The sequence below is a fragment of the Passer domesticus genome, chromosome 6 (assembly GCF_036417665.1).
Source record: "Passer domesticus isolate bPasDom1 chromosome 6, bPasDom1.hap1, whole genome shotgun sequence".
In the NCBI taxonomy this organism is placed as follows: domain Eukaryota; kingdom Metazoa; phylum Chordata; class Aves; order Passeriformes; family Passeridae; genus Passer; species Passer domesticus.
The window spans coordinates 70,232,764-70,253,710 of record NC_087479.1 but is presented as its reverse complement, the minus strand read 5'-3'; the positions used below and the strand labels follow the sequence as shown (position 1 = coordinate 70,253,710).

The 20,947-nt window shown below is 47.7% G+C and overlaps 1 protein-coding gene across 3 annotated transcripts; it reads right to left on the bottom strand.

Annotated features, from left to right (window-relative positions):
- Positions 1–2,511: 2,511 nt before the first annotated feature.
- Positions 2,512–20,398, bottom strand: LOC135303959 (serine/threonine-protein kinase PAK 3-like). Of its 3 annotated transcripts, XR_010365387.1 has the most exons (14): positions 20,232–20,398; positions 19,345–19,416; positions 18,892–19,014; positions 18,488–18,613; positions 17,771–17,912; positions 15,541–15,604; positions 14,675–14,723; positions 13,334–13,443; positions 12,389–12,506; positions 11,455–11,554; positions 10,833–11,029; positions 10,372–10,506; positions 8,001–8,845; positions 2,512–6,115 (listed from the first exon to the last, which is right to left on the bottom strand). XR_010365387.1 is itself a non-coding variant. In XM_064426264.1 (13 exons), exons 1-13 carry the CDS (start codon positions 20,331–20,333, stop codon positions 8,801–8,803), a joined length of 1,383 nt encoding a protein of 460 aa, XP_064282334.1. In that variant the 5' UTR covers positions 20,334–20,398; the 3' UTR covers positions 2,512–8,800. The 3 variants fall into 3 exon arrangements, 2 of the variants coding, with proteins under 2 accessions (XP_064282334.1, XP_064282335.1); XM_064426264.1 differs by having other exon boundaries at positions 2,512–8,845; XM_064426265.1 differs by lacking the exons at positions 19,345–19,416; positions 20,232–20,398 and adding an exon at positions 19,226–19,309 and having other exon boundaries at positions 2,512–8,845.
- Between the last annotated feature and the right edge of the window lie 549 nt (positions 20,399–20,947).

Here is a 20,947-nt window from a genome sequence, read left to right as displayed (position 1 = left end):
GCTGCTTTCCCCATCTGTAACTGCTCTCCCTGAGCCCATTGTTTAAGCTCCACTCTGCAGTGGCAGTTTCTGCCCTGGCAGAGACCCAGAGATGACTTTCCTTCACCAACAAAAAACCCAAACCCCACATCTTTTCCAACATCCTGCAGATCTTGCCTTGGCAGCTGATTTCATTGACTGACCTAACAAGTGGGAACTACATCAGCAAAGCATGTTTGATTCTCTGAGAATTCACACCAGCTTGACAGGCTTTTTGGAAGAGGGACTTTGCTATACTAACTCTGCTATTTCCAAGGATTAGTACAAGAAAGGCATCTCTGCCATGCTTGTTGGTCCCTTAAGCAGAGCTGCCATAAAACAAAACTCATCAAGTTCTCTCCTTTGTTCTTGAAAACAATGGTAATTGGAAGGAAAGAAAGGAAATCCACCAGGTATTCCTCAGGTAAGGAAACAAACATTTAAATCTCAAATTCCACACAGACACATTAAGATGCCTGCAGAAATGTGTTGGGATGAAAATGCCTGCTTGGGCACACAGGAAACACCTGCAGCTCACCTCTCAGCAGTCGGAAAATTTCAGCTTCCCTTATGCAGCAAAAGAAAACTTTCCATGGTCAGAAGAAGGAGAGGTGCCATCCCTATGGTCACTCTCTGCTCATTTGGCTACTCAAGTCAATGCATTAATGGTAGGCCCATCCCAGAAAGTGCCAGGAAACAAACAGGAGGTTTTGGCAGGCTCTCCACATCACCAGGCTCTGGCTTGGCGATGAGGAGAACGTGGCTTGGGCTATGAGAAAAAACACGGTCACTAGGTGTTTCAGCAGCACTGGAAAAGAAGCAGAAGAGACTCTGAGCCATTTACACCCTCATTCCCAGGCTTCCAGCATGTTTCCCAGTGAGAAGACACTGCACAGGGAATTAAGTTCTTCTCTAAAAATCATTGTTTTAGAAACTTTGTTGGCTTTGGGTTTCTTTTCTTCATTGCTGGAAATGTAACACCAGTTCTGAGAGGCTTGCCTTGTGGTTTTAGGGGCATCTTCACAGACAGACAAGTGGGAACAATTTGAAACGCAAAGCAAAGTGTTGACTGAGAAGAGTTGGGGAGTGTTTGCCTGTGTTAAGGCTTCAGCTGCCTGGCAGTCCCCTTACATCCATGTGCAGAAACACCCAGCTGCTCCCCAGATCTCAGTCCCTCTGGGCACACAGGCCTCGGGAAAACGATTCCAGCCTTTCTCCTGCTCAAGAACATCTAACCTAAGCTGAGCTCCAGTTTCTTCAGTAAAGTCAAGGACCTTCTCTTCCATGCAGCTGACAGTGTTCATGGAGCTCAGCAGGTCTTCCTGATATTCCTCAGGCCAAGGAATTACAGTGGAATTTGGCCAGACATCAGATGAACATTATCCAATGTGGTTCATGCGGAACCAAGCTCTAACGCTGACAAGCCAGAGGGAGAGAGCTCATTCTGCTTTTGAAAGATGTCAGTTAGAAACATAAGACACAGACTTGGAACTACTCAAACCTCAGCGTGCAGAATCCATCTAAAATAGACCACAATCATAATGGCAAGGGGCCTTGGAGTCTTGATAAAAACGCCCACCACGATAATAATAACTCTGCCCTAGTGGCAGTGAAATCAATGGTGGCCAAAGAGACTTTATTACTTTCCTCTTCAAACCAAAGGAAAATTTCCAAGCCTAAAATAGCCAATGTACTCTCCTTGATTAAAAGCAATTATGACAATTCATTCAAGTACGCAAACGTGAGCCAAACACAAGGATCACAGGTCATGCCTGACGTTCCTTGTTCATCAGTGGAACCTGCAAACTCTGATTTTATGCTATTTATAAATGTGCCAGTTGTTGGTTTCGTAGAGCTTTTTTGGCAAAGGCATGGGTTTTGTTTTCTTATGTTACAGATCCCCTCTATTGGACTTTCAAAGGTGAAATTTTAATTAAAATCAAAACCAAAGTTTTTAAATTGATATATATGGGAAGATCTTTTGCCAAAAATTAGGTCATTAAAAGGATGGAGCGTTCCTCAGCAGTCCTGTCCTGTTCCTGATTTGTACACAGCCCCTGGCGGGCGATAATTCCCTTCCTTGCCAGCCAGGGAATAAGGCTCTATGTTCTCTTCTGAATTGGCCATTCGTTCTTAAAGATGGAAAGTCCCCCCTTGTCGGAACCCAGGACATCCTTCTGGCAGCTCTGGGTGGCTCGAGCCCCTGGCAGGGGGCTCAGAGACCCTGGCATGAAGGCAAAGACACCTGTGCCTTTGAGGTGTCTTTGATTTTGACCCATGGAGTAAATTACCAATGTTACGTGAAGAGCTACAAGTCATGAGAGTTTAAGCAGAATAATAATTTGTCTCAGGGTGAAAGGGTAGAATTTTGGGGTTTTTAGAATGGGGGTTCAGGAGGTGACACGATCCGTCCTAAGGACGTGATTCATGGAGGCTTTTTTTCACTGATGTCAGGGTGCAAAAACTGACACGACAAGGGGATTTGCAGTAAAATCAAAATACGTGTACTTTTATTAAATAGCCATAGAGAAGATGCGTTAGAGAGAGGGGAATGAAGAAAGGGAAAAGAGTAAGGAAAAGAAAAAGAAGAGAGGGAGGGCAAGGAGGTATATAGCTACCAGACGTGCAGATGACAAAGTCCCTCGAAGTCCGGTCGACGAAGAGGCCTGTCGTCTTCACGTCAGGGGAGATCTCAAAGGTATCAGTCAGGTCTAACCTTTTTTATAGTCCTTTTGAAATGGGGGAAGGGGACCCATTTCAAAATAGTCTATTGATAAAGGGTACAAGGAGTCCATCAGTAGTCCATCAGGAACAGGCATCGTCAGCAGCAGATGTCGTAGGCAGGAACTATTGTCTTCTCGGTCCAGTGGTCGCTTGCAAAACTTGCTCCGGTCCCCACGCATACCTTCCCTCACCCTACGGTGGGGATTTCAGTCTCAGTCCTTTTGGGAAAAGAGGGGAGCTTTTCCATGTAGGGGTTACACATCTCAGTCCTTGAGGGAGAACCTTCTCCCATCTCAGTCCATCTGTCACGGTGGTTGATGTACGGTGAATGGAGGGTCCTTTTGTGGTGACCTCCAGAAAGGTCATTCCAGAGAGAAAGTCCAGCCAAGTCAGAAGGGTGGAGAAATTCCAGCACTAGCGTTGCTAGGTGATGCAGGCGAAGGAGAGCACACTGCCCCTTCTTGGGTGCAGTGTTCCATGAGTTGAGCAAACACACCCGTAGGCAATAATCTGGCTTGGTGGACCAGACAGACCTGGATTTTCAGAACAGGATCTTTCCCTTTCCCCGGTGGTCTTGGCTTTCATGACGATCGAGAGGCAAAAAATGAGGGAAGTTTCGGACAGACTCTCACACGACCCCGTGACTCACGATTGTCTTGAAAGGATCTTCATCAGCAGGTCTTCAAGTCTCCTTCACGCTGGTAGCATACCTCAGAAAATAGGGACAGTATGACAGAGAGAGAGAGGAAAAGAGATTAAAAAAAGATAAGAAGAAATAAAAGAAGGGCGAAAAAGAGAATCAATTAGCAAAACAAAATCAAAACAACTTTTTTAGCAAATAATTAAATAATAATTGAAAATGATCAAAATAATAATTGGAACAAAATCACAGATTATTATCTTAAATAATTGAAAAATCACAAATGGTAATCAAATAATCAAAATAAAATCACAAATGGTCAAAAGTAAAAGCAATAATAAAATGAATATAAATTTAACAAAGTTACAAAATGGAAGATAAAAAGTTATTTCAAAACACATCTACTGATTAATAATCGTCTTGTGTCAATTGTCTTGGGGACGTCCATAGTAAAAAGGACATCAGCCAAATTGTGTGCATTAATTATGGACGTCAGTCTTGTTAACTGTTTCATCATTCTCCAATTCATGACAAACAAGATTGCTGACAAAACAAAACCAATCGAAACCAGGATCAAAAGGACAACAATAGGATGACACATGGTGTTCAGGACACTTGTGGCAGTTGGTGACCACCCAAAAAGAGTATCCCACCACTTGTGCTCGGCATCTCTCTTTACTCTTTCCCATGACACGGTGTATTTGTTTTACATTGTGATGAACAGTTACTAGGGTCTTCTGCCCATCTTTCTTGATCTTTCCCAGAATCTCAGCCAAGTCTTGGTGGAGCAGCAACTGCTTTACCAAAGTGAGGTTCATCCCAATTGGAGTAGGTATCAATTTGTGAATCAGGGTGTAATTAGATTGCAAAAGTTGGTGAGAGGTAACTGGAGCTACATAAGAGAAATCACATCCTACAATTCTGGTAAAATTACAAGCACAGAAATTTGAATGATTCTTAGTATCCACTACTACATTTTCTACAAATACAAGATCACAGGCAGTTCTAAAGCATGCACATCCATTGCCTATGTATATGAGAACCCTTTCAGAAGTCTCGTTAGGATGTATTTCAAAGTGACAGATATTCTGCTCTGTGTCCAGACAGATATCCTGGGCTATGATTGCATTGCTTTCACAGATGAACCCTTGTTGTTCACGGACAATACAAGATTCCAGATTGACAGTTTGCCATTTGTTGTTAATCTGGCGGGCCCATTCCCTATGCTCCGAAGGATAGAGAATAGCTCCGTCATGATTTATCCCTAATGCTGTAATAGGAAAAACCAAATGTACTGAAGCACTACGTATGGTTAACACAAAAGCTGTGGCCGTGTTTGAAATGGGGTTATAAGTGAAATTCACCAAATTCCACCAGGATTGGAATTCTCTTTCAAAGTCAGTAGCACTGTCCCAGATTATTTTTCAAATTTCAGTGGGAAAAGTGCCTTCTTCACCTTCCTTTTTAATTGAGGCAGCAACTGACTGCATTCACAATTGAGCCTGAATACAGCTGAGAGCCAAAGAAACATTATTTTGTGTGGCATTGAGTGCATCAATCACCAATTTGTGGTCGTTTACATTTACCTTTTCCCAATTTGGTAGTATGTTTGATAGCAGCCACTGATGTGTTAAGGATGATTGCAGTGGTTGCTGTAATTTGGTCAGATTTTCACTCATAGCGGCCAATTTGTTCAAGTTTACTTAATTTACATGTTAAGTGTAATATTATCACTTTGTGTTACCATAAAGGGAAAGGAAAACATTATATTTGTTGTACAATGCTAGTGTTATCATGGTTTCTCAGGTCTTCATGTCCCACGGAGTTCTTCTGTAAAAAATAAGCACAACAGAATCTGCCACGAAGAGGCAGAAAGAGTTAGAACAATGGGATTGTCAGAGAGGTTTTTAACACCAGTGGTACTTCCCCTACAATAGGGGGTGGTCCACCAAAAACAGGTTGTCCAGGGTAATGTGCTGGGTTCTTGAAATCATCTGGTCCGTGTAGTGAAGGAGTTATGCTTGGAGCTGTCAGGCAAAAAGCAGTGATTTTAGGACACCCATTTGCCCCCCATCTATTGTAAGGGGTGTGAGAAGTCCATTCAATCCCTTCACCTTTTGCCCAATCCTGCGCACTTTTCAAATTCCAAACCATCCCTGTATTGCTTTAACAGTATTATTTCCTGTAGCTCTTTTAAAAGCATCGGCCTGAAACAACACAAATACAAGTGTGGCATAGGACTTGATGTTAATACAGACAAGAAAATAATTCTGTCCCTTACACTGGAAAATACTACAAATGGTTAACAGTTCCTCTACCTGAGCACTGCCTTCTCCCTCTCTGTTAGCAGAAGCGGGGAAGAAAGGAGGGGTTGCTTTAATCACAGAGGCAAGCTTGTTTTGGCTGCTACCCAAGCTCTCAGTTTCTTGTATTGCTAAGTTTTTTTCTGCTTCTAGGAGAATTAAGATAACCACAGACAAACCTCTTTCCCAGGTAGAGTATCTTCTCTCAGCATCTTTGAAACTATGGGAATAAAAACCAACAGGCCTTGTTGGACCCTCGGGACCCCGCTGCCCAATGTGTACTGATAACCCTGAGGAGGCAAATCCCCACTCTACCTGAAAGGGATCTGTAGGATGGATAGGGTCCAGTGCTTGGTGAGCTGTTGCTTCAAAAATCAGCAATTGCAGTGCTTTCTCCTGAGAAAGACTCCAATCCCATTTTATCCCTTTTCTCGGCAAGTCATAAGAGGGAACAAATGGGTTATTCTGGTTACTAAGAAGTTTATCTGGTGTTTCTATAGGGGACATAGCTGCTATGGGTTTTTGAGCGAAAATTGCTATAGGTTTAAGTGTTTCTGAAAACCTTTGCATTAAAGAGGTCATAATTTTAGACTTTACAGGTGATTGCATTGGTGACTCATAGCTTGTAGTTGGTTTTCTTTCATGCATTATTTGCAAGCAGGCAGCTTTGTGAATGTTTTCCAGGAGTTGGTCAGGGGTACCAGCTATGGTTAAAAGGTTTCCCCTTTCCGAGGGGTTAAGCCCCTCTGTCCAATAAGCTATATGCTGAATTAGGGACCATGGGATGCGTCTGTCTCCCGTTGGTAAGAACACTCCATGTCCCCAGTACCCACCGGCTTCTTGTTCTGACAAATGTGTTTGAACTTTCCCAGTGAGAGATTTTGTTTCAGTTTTGTAGGAAAGAAGCCCATACTGCTTTGCAAGTTTTGTTAATTCAGTAGCAGTGTATAGGGTTTCTTTAGTGATTATATGTGGGTCAAAGTCCTCATCACTAATATAGTTGCATTCTGTTTTAATTTGAGGTTTCATGCTATTGCAACAACAGGGTTCCCCAAAATTTTTCATCAGAACTAATTCTTTTTGGAGGTAATTTTGATTAAGGTGAGAAGTTTCCTTCTCCTCTGTTTCTTTTGAGGAATCAAAGTTCTGTGAATTTTTAACATGTACCTCTCTCAAGGCAGCCCGTAATAAATTATTTTCATTTCTTTCTTCATCTAATTGTTTTTGCAAAACTCCAACTAAGTTTTGAAGGGAGTCTATTATAGCATTTTCCTCACTTCTTCGCTTAAAGCGAGTTTCTATGGCTGCTGTGAGGCAGGCTCCCAAAACTGAGCAGAGGATGGTTTTATCTTTACCAAGTTTAAATTTTGTTTCATGCTGCAGAGAACATATTCTACCAACAACATTTTCTAAATTAAACCAATTGTTCTTTGCCCAGGCCTCTCTGCCTGGTGAAGGTTTTGCATTGTGTTTAGCAAGTAGTGTGTAAAAATCAGTTTTTGCCTTGGCACCAAAATCTTCATTCATCTTGTGAAGGGACTAGGGACCACAACAGGGAGGTGTTTTCGGTTACACAATCACACACTGTGTTTTCCCTTCACTCAACTTTTTCCCTGGGTGGCTGAAGAGACAGAGTCAATCTGGGAGGCCCTGCTTAGTTTCTTCAAGGTGTCTCTTCCTTCCCAGACAGTTAAACACTCACACACAGTTGAAGAGGCAGTATCAATCTGGGAGGCCCTGCTTAGTTTCTTCGAGGTGTCTCTTCCTTTCCAGACAGTTAAACACACTCTTACAACAGAAACAGTTGTTTTTTTGTTTTTTTTTCCCCCTTTTGCACCAAGAGATCTTTTGTGATATTCTGGAGACAGAACCCTCAAAAAGAGTTTGGAGGATGCTTTTTCCGCCTTGGTTTGTGCAGTATGCGGGAAATTCGAATCACAGCCCTTGCTTTCTAAATCCGTTCAACCCCTTTCGGGAAACTTGACGGTTTAGGTGCGGCTGCTGTGAAACGTCCTTCCCCTGTTACAAACTACACGTAACCTGCAGACACCTCCGTCCCCAGAACCCAAGATCCGTGACCCAAGATCCAATTTATGACACGATCCGTCCTAAGGACATGATTCGTGTAGGTTCTTTTTCACTGATCTCAGGGTGCAAAAACTGACATGACAAGGGGATTTGCAGTAAAATCAAAATACATGTACTTTTATTAAATAGCCATAGCAAAGATGTGTTAGAGAGAAGGGGAATGAAGAAAGGGAAAAGAGTAAGGAAAAGAAAAAGAAGAGAGGGAGGGCAAGGAGGTATATAGCTACCAGACGTGCAGATGACAAAGACCCTCGAAGTCCGGTCGACGAAGAGGCCTGTCGTCTTCACGTCAGGGGAGATCTCAAAGGTATCAGTCAGGTCTAACCTTTTTTATAGTCCTTTTGAAATGGGGGAAGGGGACCCATTTCAAAATAGTCTATTGATAAAGGGTACAAGGAGTCCATCAGTAGTCCATCAGGAACAGGCGTCGTCAGCAGCAGATGTCGTAGGCAGGAACCATTGTCTTCTCGGTCCAGTGGTCGCTTGCAAAACTTGCTCCGGTCCCCACGCATACCTTCCCTCACCCCACGGTGGGGATTTCAGTCTCAGTCCTTTTGGGAAAAGAGACGAGCTTTTCCATGTAGGGGTCGCACGTCTCAGTCCTTGAGGGGAGAACCTTCTCCCATCTCAGTCCATCTGTCACGGTGGTTGATGTACGGTGAATGGAGGGTCCTTTTGTGGTGACCTCCAGAAAGGTCATTCCAGAGAGAAAGTCCAGCCAAGTCAGAAGGGTGGAGAAATTCCAGCACTAGCGTTGCTAGGTGATGCAGGCGAAGGAGAGCACACTGCCCCTTCTTGGGTGCAGTGTTCCATGAGTTGAGCAAACACACCCGTAGGCAATAATCTGGCTTGGTGGACCAGACAGACCTGGATTTTCAGAACAGGATCTTTCCCTTTCCCCGGTGGTCTTGGCTTTCATGACGATCGAGAGGCAAAAAATGAGGGAAGTTTCGGACAGACTCTCACACCTTGTCATCTCCTTTGCTTCTTGCATTCCCTTGCTGCAGGGATAGCAGCAATCAGGCTGTCAGAAGAGGCTTAAGAGAGGCTCCGCTGATTGCAGAAATGGATGCTGCCCAAAGGGAAAAAGAAACAAAACAAACCAAATTAAAAGAGACAAAGGAAAAAGGAACCATTCTTTTCCAAACTGAGTTCCTAACAGGGTTGAGCTGGATTCCTCCAGCACCCAGAAATACACAGACATGGGACTGAGGGCACCAGCAGCATGTCTGCCTTCATGTCCAGCATGCTGCTGTCACAGGCAAACACGGCCCAGAACTGCACTAGTCCATTCCTCATGGTGTCGTCACTTGCTGGGATTTTTGTCCTGCTATCACTGTGGGATTGCTGCTTGCTGTCCTAAGGATTTATTCCTTTCAGGAAAGTCAACAGATTTATTCAAGCTCCTCTTTTCTACAGACATGGGCTCTTTGAGTGTCCAAGAGAGATGTGGGGTATAAGGCATTCCTCAAGAGACTCCCAAAAGCTCTGAAAAATGTTGATCCCACATGTTGATCTCAGCTAAGCTGGACATTCAGGTTTTCAGCAGCAAGCCAGGAGCAAGGACACAAGCAGCAGGGTGCAGATGTGCTCAGCTCTGACTTGCAGGAAGAGCAGTGTCTGCCTCAGCACGCCCCACTCCCTCCTGTGCTGGCTGGCATCTTCCTTCACAGCAGGCACAGCCAAGGAAGTGGCCTGGTCACCAGCTCCTTGTCTGCCACCAAACCTGGCAGCAAAGCCACAGCCATTCTCATCTACTTGATGGGGCCAGGCAGCACATGGGGCTGGCACAAATCCTGCACAGCTGTGCCTGTTTGGCTGGCAGAAACCTCCAAGGGTGGGCCAGGCGGGACAAGCTGGGTGCCCTCGGATGCTCACAGTGAGCTCCAACCCAGCTCCCCCATTCCCACAGACCAATCTAAAACCGTTTGGCAGGGACTGCTTTCATTGTGTTCCTCAAGCCCCCATCCCCAGCATTGCAATACTTCAGTTCCTTTGCTACCAGGCAAACCTGAATACAGCACCTGAGAGCAAAAGAGGGACACAGAAATGACCAGAAGGTGGGAGCTCTCCTCTGAGGAAGGGCTGGGAGCCTTGTGCCTGTTTATCCTGGAGAAGAGCAAGCCCCAAGGAGACTTTTCAATAGTTTCAGGGGCTTCTAGGAAAGTTGGGGACATTTCTTTTAGCAGGGCCAATTGCAAGAGGACAAGGGGGAACGGCTTTAAGCTAAAAGACACTCAATTCAGATTGGCTCTGAGGAAGAAACTGTTTGTGAGGAGAGTGCTGGAACACTGGCACAGGCTGCCCAGAGAGCTGGGAGGAGCCCCAAACCAGCAACATTCAAGCTCCGCTTGGATGGGCCTCTGAACAACCTGATCTACTTGAAGATGTCCTTGCCAGTGGCTGGAGTTCTGGGCTAGATGACTTTCACTGGTCCCTTCTAACCTCAAGCAGTCAAGATCCTACTTGGTTTTCATTTGAAAAGCACCCAGAGTGGAGATTACTCTGTGGGGGGCCCATCTGATTCCCTGGAGTTTGGCCAAGGAGCAAACCCTGGCAGGGAACAGCTGTTTGGCCTGCAGCCGCTTTGCCTTGTACCTGCAGAAGTTCCTTGGCAGAGCCTCGCCTGTCCACATCCATCTGCAGGCAGCAGCCCAGAAATTCACACAAGCCAGGGGGTAGCCTGAGCTGCTGCAGATTTGGAACCCCTTGCTTGCCTATCAGGTAGCTGGCCTGAAGCAAAAGGAAACATGAGACTCTACGTGATTCTTCCATATCCTTCAGGGCTCACCTAGACCCCATCTTTAAAACTCCAGTCTGCAGTGGCAATTTCTTGCCCAGCAGATGCTTAGAGATGAGCCTTGTCTCCCAAAGGAAAAAAGGCCCCAGTGCAGACCCAGCTATTCCAGCACCAGGTCTTGCCTTGACGGCTGATGTGAGCCCCAGAGACCTTTTTTGAAGTGGCCCTTGCTGGAAGCACTTCAAGCTGTGGGAATGGGATTTTCTCTAATGGACTGAGAGCAGAAGGACACGGCTATCTGAGCACATTTGCACCTTACCTTGACACTGGTCTCCTGCATATAAGGAGCCTCTCCTGTGGCCATTTCTATCCCCACAATGCCAAGGGACCAGGTGTCCACTTTGGGGCCGTAAGGCTCTCTTCTCACCACCTCGGGTGCCATCCAGTAAGTGGTCCCGACCATCAACCTCCATTTCCTGTGCTCAGGGCTGAGCACAGCACAGAGGCCAAAATCAGCTGAGGAGGAAAACAAACACTGCTTCAAGTAGGAAACCAAGGAAAAGGGCTTCTCACTCTCAGTCCCAGAACGCAGTGCTTAATGGACCTAGAAAAGCAGCTGGGCTCTCCTTCCTCAGGGCTGCAGCCAAGGACATAGGCAATTGTACAGGTAACAACCCGCCCAGGATTCCCACAAAACTTTGGCTTTTCCTCATTGCCCTGAACGTTTACACTGTAACTCTCTCCCTTTGGAAGGAACACCCACAAACCAAAGTTACTCTGGATACCTGGTTGCTCTCTAGACCACTCAGCACCTTCCAGCTGCGGCCTGGGCTTGCGCAGCGCTCCCTGCACTCTCAGCAGCCACTGCTGGCACCCGGCACCTCTCCAAAGCAGCCCCACGCCGCCTCCCCGCAGCGCTGCGCCTGAGCAGGAATACCCACCCAGCTTGACGGAGCCATCCCGGCCCAGAAGGATGTTGTCGCTTTTGATGTCTCTGTGGATCACCTGCTTGGCATGAAGGAAAGCCAGGCCTTGCAGGCACTGCCAGGGGAAAAAGAAAGAGGAGGCCAAGAGTTAGCCTGATCTGATTTCATCACATGCAAAAGGAGGCTGCTCCTGAAGATTCACAGATCTCCAAGGAGCAGTGAGTGCTGGCAGGAGGAAGAGCTTGCTGCTGCAGCACTAGGAGAGCAGGATCTTTCCAAGGGAAGGCATATTAGCTTTGGAGGGGGAAGCATCAGTCAGTCGTTGCTCCAGACTGTCCCCTGCAAAGCCAGTCAGAATGAGCGCTGCTGCAGCGGATGCGCTCTCCCCGTCCGGACGACAAACAATGGTTTGTCAAAAGAGGGAAACGTCCCTGCCTTGGATACCAAGGGGATCACTGTCTGGTGGGAGACTGGAGGACAAGGGTTCTACGGCTGCCTCGACAGCAGACTTGGAAGTAGCTCTTTTGTCAGTTTGCAGCAGCAAGCACCATGCTGGGTGCCGTGCCATCCTTTGGAGTGGAGACCTGTGACAGATGAGTCTCTCTTTGGCTTGGCCTCTGGTTTAAATCTCTCACAGCAGCACCTTTGCACTTACAGGCAAAGAAGGCAGTGCAGAAAGGCTCTGGGCAAAGGCTTGGGGAGGCAAAGTGCAGAACAGAAAATAAAAAGGAAAAAGAGACAGAGAGTTCAATGATGGTGGATAAGAGTGAAGAACAGAGTACAGGAAGGGCAGGGACACTGGCAGGCACTTCAGTCCAGATGCTCTTTCTTCTCTGAAGCAGAAGAGCAACACAGAAAGAAAGCTCTGAACATGGAATCACTCACTTTGCAGTGCTTTCAAAGGACTAGCCTTGTCCAAGCCATCCCAAGCACAAGCAGGACCCCTTACCTCCCGACACACTGTTGCTATGTGTCCTACAGCCATCCTTCTCACAGTGACCACATCAGCTAAGGAGCCTCCATCCATATATTCCAACACCAGCAGGACAGCCTCATCCACAAGGTAGCTGCAAGAGGAAAGCAACAGCGTGGAGCTGAACGTGCACAGCTAAATTGCTGTGGGGAAGAAAAGACTACAGCTGAGTTTTGTTTCCAGGTCACTGGTAAATGAAGATGGAATCAAATGAAGACACACTCCACCTAGGCTAGCCAGTGCCTGCCATCTGTGCCACCTAAAGGAGGAAGGCACATCCATGGAAAAGGAGACGGCTTAGGTGGCAAGCAGGGGAAAAAGGAGGTTTAGTGAGGAAAAAGATAAATCTGGAAGTGGGCACATCCCAGCAGCTGCTTCATCATCTTCAGACACAAATTGCACCATTCCCTCCAGCAGCAAGGAGACACAGTTTTCACAGCTTTTACTAAAGGCAAGTGGGTGTTCAGCACTGCCAACACCCTTTGGAAAACCTTGCAGAAAGGACAGTCACAAACAGGAAAACAATTTCAGACCTGGCAAATTATGTGTCTCCTAGCCTAGTCTTTTGGCATGCAAGGCTATGGAAAATAGTGGGAACAGCACAAGGGAAATAATCTCTGGCATGTTTTCTCCTCCAACACTTGGAAAAAATCATGCCCCAAACCAGCAAAACCACATGCAGCAAGTGAACATACAGGCTGCTGGCTTAGTAAGAGAGCCAGGTTTCTGAGATCAATCTTCAAGCTGTTTATGTCAGGAAGCATTCATGGGGACAGAATGTAAACTCCTCCCATGCCTGGTGCAGGAGTGGATTGATGTTCATTGAAAGATCCATTTTCTGCCAGTGGCTAAAGAGCTTTTAAATCTTTGCCTTGCAAGTATGGAAATGAACATTCCCAGAAAATCACCAGAACTACTTACCTTTCTAAGTAGCTGACAATATTGGCGTTCTTATTTTCTCTCATGAGCAGGATTTCTTTTAATATTCCCTCACAGCCCTGGTGCTGGAGATAAAGTTCCTTTACAGCCACCTACAATGACATCAAAAGCTCTTAGGGACAGACATGACCAGAGCCTCTTTCTCTGGCACTCATGGGCCTGGATGCCTTGTCACCTTGGAAAAAAGGGACTCTAAACCATCAACCACAAAGCGCTAACACCACCCTCTGCACCCGCAGGCTTCTCAAACAGACTTTGTTTAGCACTACTATTATCATTTACACACGCTTTGGAAGCCAAAAGTAATTTTGCTCCTGTGAAGAGACGGCTGCCAATTCAATTGTGTGCCAGAGTAAACACATAAAACATGATGGGGAAAATGCTGTCAAAAAAGAACTGCAAAGTGACTCAAGGTAAAGTTACAATCCCAGCACATCCTCACTTCTTCAGTTTGGCTTTTGCAAGTTTGAAGAACAATCTTTAGACTTGAAATTATTGAATGGGTTTAAAAATGAATACCTCTTTCTGTGGTACACTATGGATGTGCCCCAAGTTCTAAGCACAGGGCTTGGGGCTTTTGGACGCCTCCGAGACCTCCCTCCAAGTGCAGTTCCTGAGCACAGCTCTGCAGCTGGATAAGGAACTACCTTCTCTAATTCCTTACTATCAAGGAAGATGGAATGTATTTCCTGAGAGTCAAAAAGGAGAATTCAGGACTTGGAACTTCTAGCCCCAAAGAGCAGCAAGACTCTCCAAGACACCACCATGCCTGTTCAGAACAGAGAGCATCTCTCTAGTGGAACACAGGATCAACACAAGGTTGTATTATTTAAGGCTCTTCATCAACTTCTTCTCATTCATCTGTGCATGTGTCCCTCTGTGTGTGTAGGTGTGTGTGTATGTGAACTAGGTTCCCTAGGACTGAAAGGCAAAACTGTGCTTCAGACAAGATCTCTCTTTCTGAAGGGCTTGCATTGTATTTTCCAACTGAATCACGTGATAGAAAACAAAATATCTGTGTCTGATCCTGGGCTTAAGAGGAATTGGGCTGGAATGATGGCTCTTGCCATCAGCTAATCTATGCATATTTATCCAGTAAGTCCAAGCTAGCGTGTCCTCTGAAAGAGACCACGGCCATCCTTGCATTCATTCAGGTAGGTAGGAAGGACAAAGTCTGTCCCAAATGCATTTTGCAGCCTGCCTCTAGACAGACTGCTTCTGCAGAACAGCCTCTGCAGCACAGACAGGCGGCCCAAAGCTCTGGCCACAGATCACATCACAGGGAAAGCACTCAAGAGCTGCAAGATCTGCATGGGCACTCACCGCTTGTCCTGTGGCAGTGTCGAAGGCCTTATAAACAGCTCCAAAGCCCCTAGAATCAGAACAGTGGCAAGAACAGAGAAGTTGTTCAGTGCTGAGGAGCAAAAGGCAGCCCAGGCAGGAGCTCTGTGCTGCCTGCAGTGGCTCTAAAACACTGGGCTTTGTCTACTCTTCAGCCAAGGGCACAGCAGCCCAGCAGCCCTCTGCCATGCAGAGTGTCCAAGAGAAAAGCTGGCTCCCACAGGAAGAAAAAGGGCTGCTAGAAATCTCCAATGTACACAGTAGGTTATGCATGTGGGGGGGTTTTCTTTGCCTTTTTCTTCTTGTGTATGTGCCTGTGACGTGCCTTTCCAGGCAATGAAACACACAGTGCTGCTGGTCCTTCTCACTGCTCTCTTTTCATCCTACCTGCCAAACTCAGGCAATGCCACACAGCCTTTCTTATTTTCCTGACCACTGAATATTGTTTCCAGAAAAATACTACTAAGAAATGCTACTGAGAGCTGTTATTTGACAGCTGTCTGGTGGGAAACAACACATAAAACCTGCTCTCTCAGGTTTTCCTTCCTTCATGAGTGTGGCCATATTACTTTGAATCATACAAAACCATGTCTCCTGGGAAAATAGGCAAACTGGTGCCACATCTTGGAGGGACAGGAGGGCTTCCAGGTCCTGCTCCTTGAGGCAGCCAAGACATTGTCAGCATCCACTTATCTTTGATGATGCCTTGTACTGCCTCAGTAGTGAGACAGGGACAATCTGGAGCCAGGCTCTGAAGATGCTTGCAGCTTGCCTGACTTCCCACGTGCCATTGCACCACCAAAATTCCTGGCCTGTGGTTCTGTAGAAATAAGTGTGACTGCACTCACCCACTGCCAAGATGTTCCCATCCAGTGTACTTTTTTTCTGGATCTTCCACACTCACCACACACCCTGAAAGAAACAAAATGCAAGAAGCAAAGTTCAAAACAGAGAGATTGTGCTTGCAGGAGATCTGAAACCCAGCTCCACTCTCTGGGGCTCTGAGCAATTTGTGGTCTTTTGGCTAACGATAACATCAACAAGAACAACAACAACAGCAGCCCCAGCAAAACAGGCAGCTCTGCACAGAGTCTGATTCTCCCACACTCCTTTGCAGGGTTGCCTTGAAGGGAAACTAAGCCCATGGAAAAACCATCAGAGCAGACAGAAATCAGAAGACAAACTGGCACCAAGGCAAGCGGCTGTCATCTACAAATGGGGAGGAGGGCTGAAAAATCAGGAGCCTTCATTTTCTTGGGAAGAAACACTCTCTTGGGAGATTCAGCACAAGATTACATACTTCCAAGGATTCAATGCACCCTGGGATCTGGGATGAATTTTTATCAACATCTGCTTTTTGCAGAGCAGAAAGAATCTTGCAAAGTGAATTCCAGGAGAGGAGGGGATGTTCCCTTCCTCTCAGCAGTTTGCCTAAAGAATGCCTTGACATTTTCAGAGAACAGCAGCTCATGCTACATCCAAGAACAATGACTCTAAGAATTAGAACCCTTTTATTTAGGAGCAGGCTAAGTTCTGAAGACCACTTTGCCTGTTCCTCATTTAGTGAAGAACTACAAGTGCTGGTCTTCAGCCTGGGCTGCAGCAGCCACGGGCACTGGACTTGGCCCCTTGAACAGCACCCACGTGCCCCATCTTCCCAAAGGGCACAGCCCAGACGGGTCACAAGGACAGCGCCGCTCCTCAGGCGCTGCCGTGACACAGACACCTGCACAAAGGAGATGCTGATCCTCTCACCAGCCCAGGCAAAGCTGCAGCAATGGGGCGCCAGCTGCAACCCCACAGCTGAGGAAGGCTCCAGCCCCTGCAGGCACAGCAGCTGTCAGTGGCAGGGCAGGTATGACAAAAAGCTTGGCAAAGCCCACGAATGGCCACTGACAGCCACTGTCAAGAAGCCAGAGGCACACCCAGCTCTGTTACAAGCTGTTGACCCCACTCAAGGCAGAACATGGTTGTCTTTCTCTTCAGACCCACAGAGGAGTCAATCAATCCACCTTTTGTCCCAACAGCTGATGGCAGACACTGAGTAAACTGGGCTCTGCTCTGTGCCTGACCCGTTAGTCTCTGACAGCACTGCACTGGCAGCTATTACTAGTTGTAAGAAGCAACTCAGCTGTACTGCAGAGTCACCAAGGGCTTGGTGTGCTTTCCTAGAGTGCAGGAATCTGTGCAGGGATTGAGGCCAACGCTTAGTATTCCAAGAGTGTTTATCAGCTGGGCATTAGCAGTGACAAAGTGCCTGGTACTGCAGGAACATGCAGCAGAGGGGCTGCAGGCTTCCTCCTGAGAATTGCCTGCAGGGCAGTTCTATCTGGAAATGCCACATGGATGTGTCTCTTTGATGCATCTTCCTAGGCATACAACTAAAATATCCAACAGGGATTGTAAAAAAACGTCCTTCTTCTTTTGGGGCACAATGAAAACAACACTTCCTATCTGATACCTTGGGATTGTTCTAAGAATGTAACATTTTAACTTTTAAGGCACATTGAAAAGACCTCTTCTCTCTCTGTGCTGTCACCTCATGTTATCTTCCAGGAGGTCAGGCTAACCAAAATGTAGAATTCTTATCAAACCCAAACTGTAGAAGGAACAGTAGAAGTACTAACAGTCATAAAAACAACACCAGCATTAAACCAGCCCCACAGACAATCAAGTTCTGGGAAGTATTTTGTCTCCAATGGCTGGTGACAGGTCAGGAGTCTAAAGGGAATCTAGGAAGCCAAATGTTCTCATCAGTTTGGCCAGACTAGCACACACACCTTCACGGAGGCATTGGCTGGGTTGCAGCCTTCTGCTGCTTGCAAAACAATCCCTGCTTTTGTCTTGACTGCACAGGGAAGCTCAGGCAAAGCCCACCCACTCCCAGCTGCCCTCAAAGGCAAAAGGAATGCCCCAAAGTGCTGCCTGGCTGCCCCCAAGCACAACACTTGCTTCTGTAGGGAGTCCAAAATGTCTGTCTGACACCAAAGGCAGGAGGAACATGTGCTCCAGCCCATGCTGAGGCACACACACCCCATAAAACACTGCTCAGTCACACAAGAAATCCCCAGGATGTACTCAGCAGCTTCAGGAACTGCTTCTCTCTCTCCTGGCTTGAGTGGGCCGAGCTGCTCATGCTCTGGTTTTCAGGCTGTGGAGAGGAGGCTTCTTGGCAGGATGCTGCTGCACCAGCAGCTTCGATGGCAGATCCTGCGTCCACCTGGGAGAAGAAATTTGTTTGTGTCAGAAAGGTGCTTGGCAGAGATGTCCCAGACAGAGCATTTCAAAGGCAAGCCCTTAGGAACAGCACTGGTGTTAGGCTGCAGGCTGAGCTGTCAACTCTTCCTCCTCAAGTCAAACCCACACAAGCAGTCAGAGACTACAGCTTGTCACAGCCAGCCGTGGAGGAGAGCGTGAAAGGGAAAGAGCAACTTTACACTTCAGCCCGTTCTGAGGACTGCAGTCACCATGGACAGGGACAACTTGCTCAGAATCTGTGTGGGTCACCATGCTCACCTGAACAAACCCCTCAAAAAACAAAGGGAGCACTAAGAGGCCAGCAGAAATACATTCACAGGATTGCTGGCCCACTGGCCAAAGCACTTGCCCTGCTGCCCAGGGCAGCAGCTGAGATTCAGCAGCCCAGGAAGTGTCCTTCTGTCCAGCTGCCATGGAGCCCACAGAGCACGGCGGTCAGAGACATTGCCCCCATCCACTGCTGCTCTGCAGGGGAAAGGCAGCAAGGGCAGAGACCACTTGTTGCAGGACTGCAGTGCCTCCTGTTCTTTCACTCACCTGCTTTTCTTCAGCCAGCCTGCACTGCAGCAGGACCTTGTGCATCCTTTCCATTTCCTCTTGGTGCCTCTTCTCCATTGCCATCATCTTCCTCTCAGCTTCCTGCAGCTCAGCCTGCAGCATGACCTTGATATTCCATCAAGAGAAATCTTACTGGCACCTGCCATCACACTCAGGTTTCCTCTTTTCCAGTCTCTAAAGCACTTCTATTCAGCCACTTCTTTCTGCTTCTTTACCCAGCTCTCACCCTTCCATCCCAGCTCTTCTTCCTGCTGCTCAGCACTGGAGCCTGCCAGGCTCTGTGCTTCCAGTGCCTGCAGTAGTCCTTGCCTCCCCTTCCTCAGATCTCCAGTTCCTGCCCCCATCACTGCCCTTCCCTCTGCTGCCTGCCTACTCAGGCTCACCTGCCCGTTCTGCCACTGCTCATTCAGCCTCTGCCTCAGCTGCTCACTTTGCTTCAGCTCTCTCTGCAGCTGGTACACCTTGTGGATGACAGCAATCTTCTGACGCTGCTCTTCCTGCAGCATCTGCACACAAAGGAAGAGAAGATGGCTTTAAACTTCCCACACTCCACTTGTGTGGCAACCAAGACTGATGTGCTCTCGCTTTCCAAAAGCATTTTGTTCTCATGCTCGTATTTCTAAGGGGCCAGCTAAGAGACAATGCCACCCAGACAGACAGTGCCCAGGGAAGCAGTGCCCATAGGGAGCACAGAGGAGTCCAAAACAGCACACAAACTCTCTTTCCACACTCTGTGCCTCTTGACTGCCTCTGCTTGGTAGCTTTTCTTCTTCAGCTTGCATGATGCCAATTTCCTGCTTCATCTCAAGCAGCCTTTTCTCCTGCTCCCTCTGTACCTCCGCCAGGAAGTTTGCCCATTCCTCCAGCTGCTTCCGTGCCTCCACATGCTGCTCTTCCAGTTGTCTCTCCTGATGAGGGGAAGAGACAATTCCTGATGAAGTCCAAGCAATGCTCCCCATAGAGAGAAATGGAAGCTCCATCCCTCCAACAACCCCCCCACCTGGAAAGTGCACATGAGTCATGACTTTGTGCCCTCCAGCAATGCTGTTCTAACCCAAAATGTAGAGGGAGTGTCAGCAGGTGGAAGGAAGGAGATGCCACCTTCCTTCCCTGCTCTCATGGCTGCCTGTTTTCTAGCCCCTCTCTCCTCAGCATTTCTGCCTGTTCTCAGAGGCTCTGTGCTCACATTCCCCCTGCCCTTTGATCAAGGAAGAGCTGCACATGGACTGCAGGATGAGGATGAGGCCAGCGCCTCCATGATCCAGTCACAAGGCAGGCCACCAGCTGAAATACCAGCAACACGGGGCCTCTTGCATATGATTCAGGCCCAAAGACATCTGTCCACCATGGGAGGACAGAAAGCAAGGAACCCAGTTGCTGGGACTGCAGTTGGCAGCAAGGTCAGCAGCCGCCTGCTGCATGGCACAAGGCTGTGGGGAAGATCCTGCCCCTTCACTGCCATGCTTTGGGTGGCGACCACCCAGCCTCCTGGGGAACTTGGCTGATGCCCATCCTCAACCTGTGCATGCATATACTGTCCCAGCATTGTCCTCTGGCTCTTCACAGGCCTTCAAGTATGAGCCCTTGAAGGCCCCTGCTGCCTGGCCCAGCAACGTCTGGCCTACAGCAGATGCTTGCGGCCATGTCACATACTCAGGCTGCTCTTCTGCTGAGCCAGCCCACCAAACCTGCCTGAAATCTTCAGGGGCCTCTTGTTTCTTACCAGTTCTCTCATGAGATTCCTTTTTTCCTCTTCCTGGGCAGATTGCCAGAGTCTCAGAGCCTTGCAGCACTGCTCTTGTGCCCAGCGGAGCTGTTCAGCCATGTCTTCACATTGCTGCTGGCTGAGAGCTCTTACAGCCAGCAGCTCACGATGAAGGCCCCTCACATCCTCTGCAAACATGACACACGGCAGCAGTCAGACACTCCACAAGCAGAGCAATCTGCTGGCCTTAAGCCCTTCCAGTTTCAGGCAAGGAGGGACCTGCCCTCAGCTGCTTCACTGCTCAGAAGCCCTGCGCACAGAGCTGCCTTCGCAGCCACTGCACTGGGCAGGGCCATCAGCAGAAACAAAGCGCACCAGGCTCTCACCCAGTATCGCCTGCCTGGCCCTGCACACTTGGGCTTCCACACGGCTCCTGGCTATCTCCAGCTCCCATATGTGCTGCTCAGCCTCCAGCAGGCTGCTTTGCAGGCTCTCCTTCTCTGACCTACAAGGCGTGAAGATGAAGAGCAATTGTTCCTGGCACACAGGGGCAGCTTCTCCAGTAAGATGTGCCTTAAGATCCCTACACCTTAGTATGCAAAATGGCTTGCATGGAAAGTCAGATACAGCAGGACTATCTTGCCACTTTACATAGCAAATCAGGCCCCTCCAGGTGACTGGGCAGCCTTTCCTCATGACCTAGCCCAGCTCAGTTTGGTCTCAGCAACCAAAGC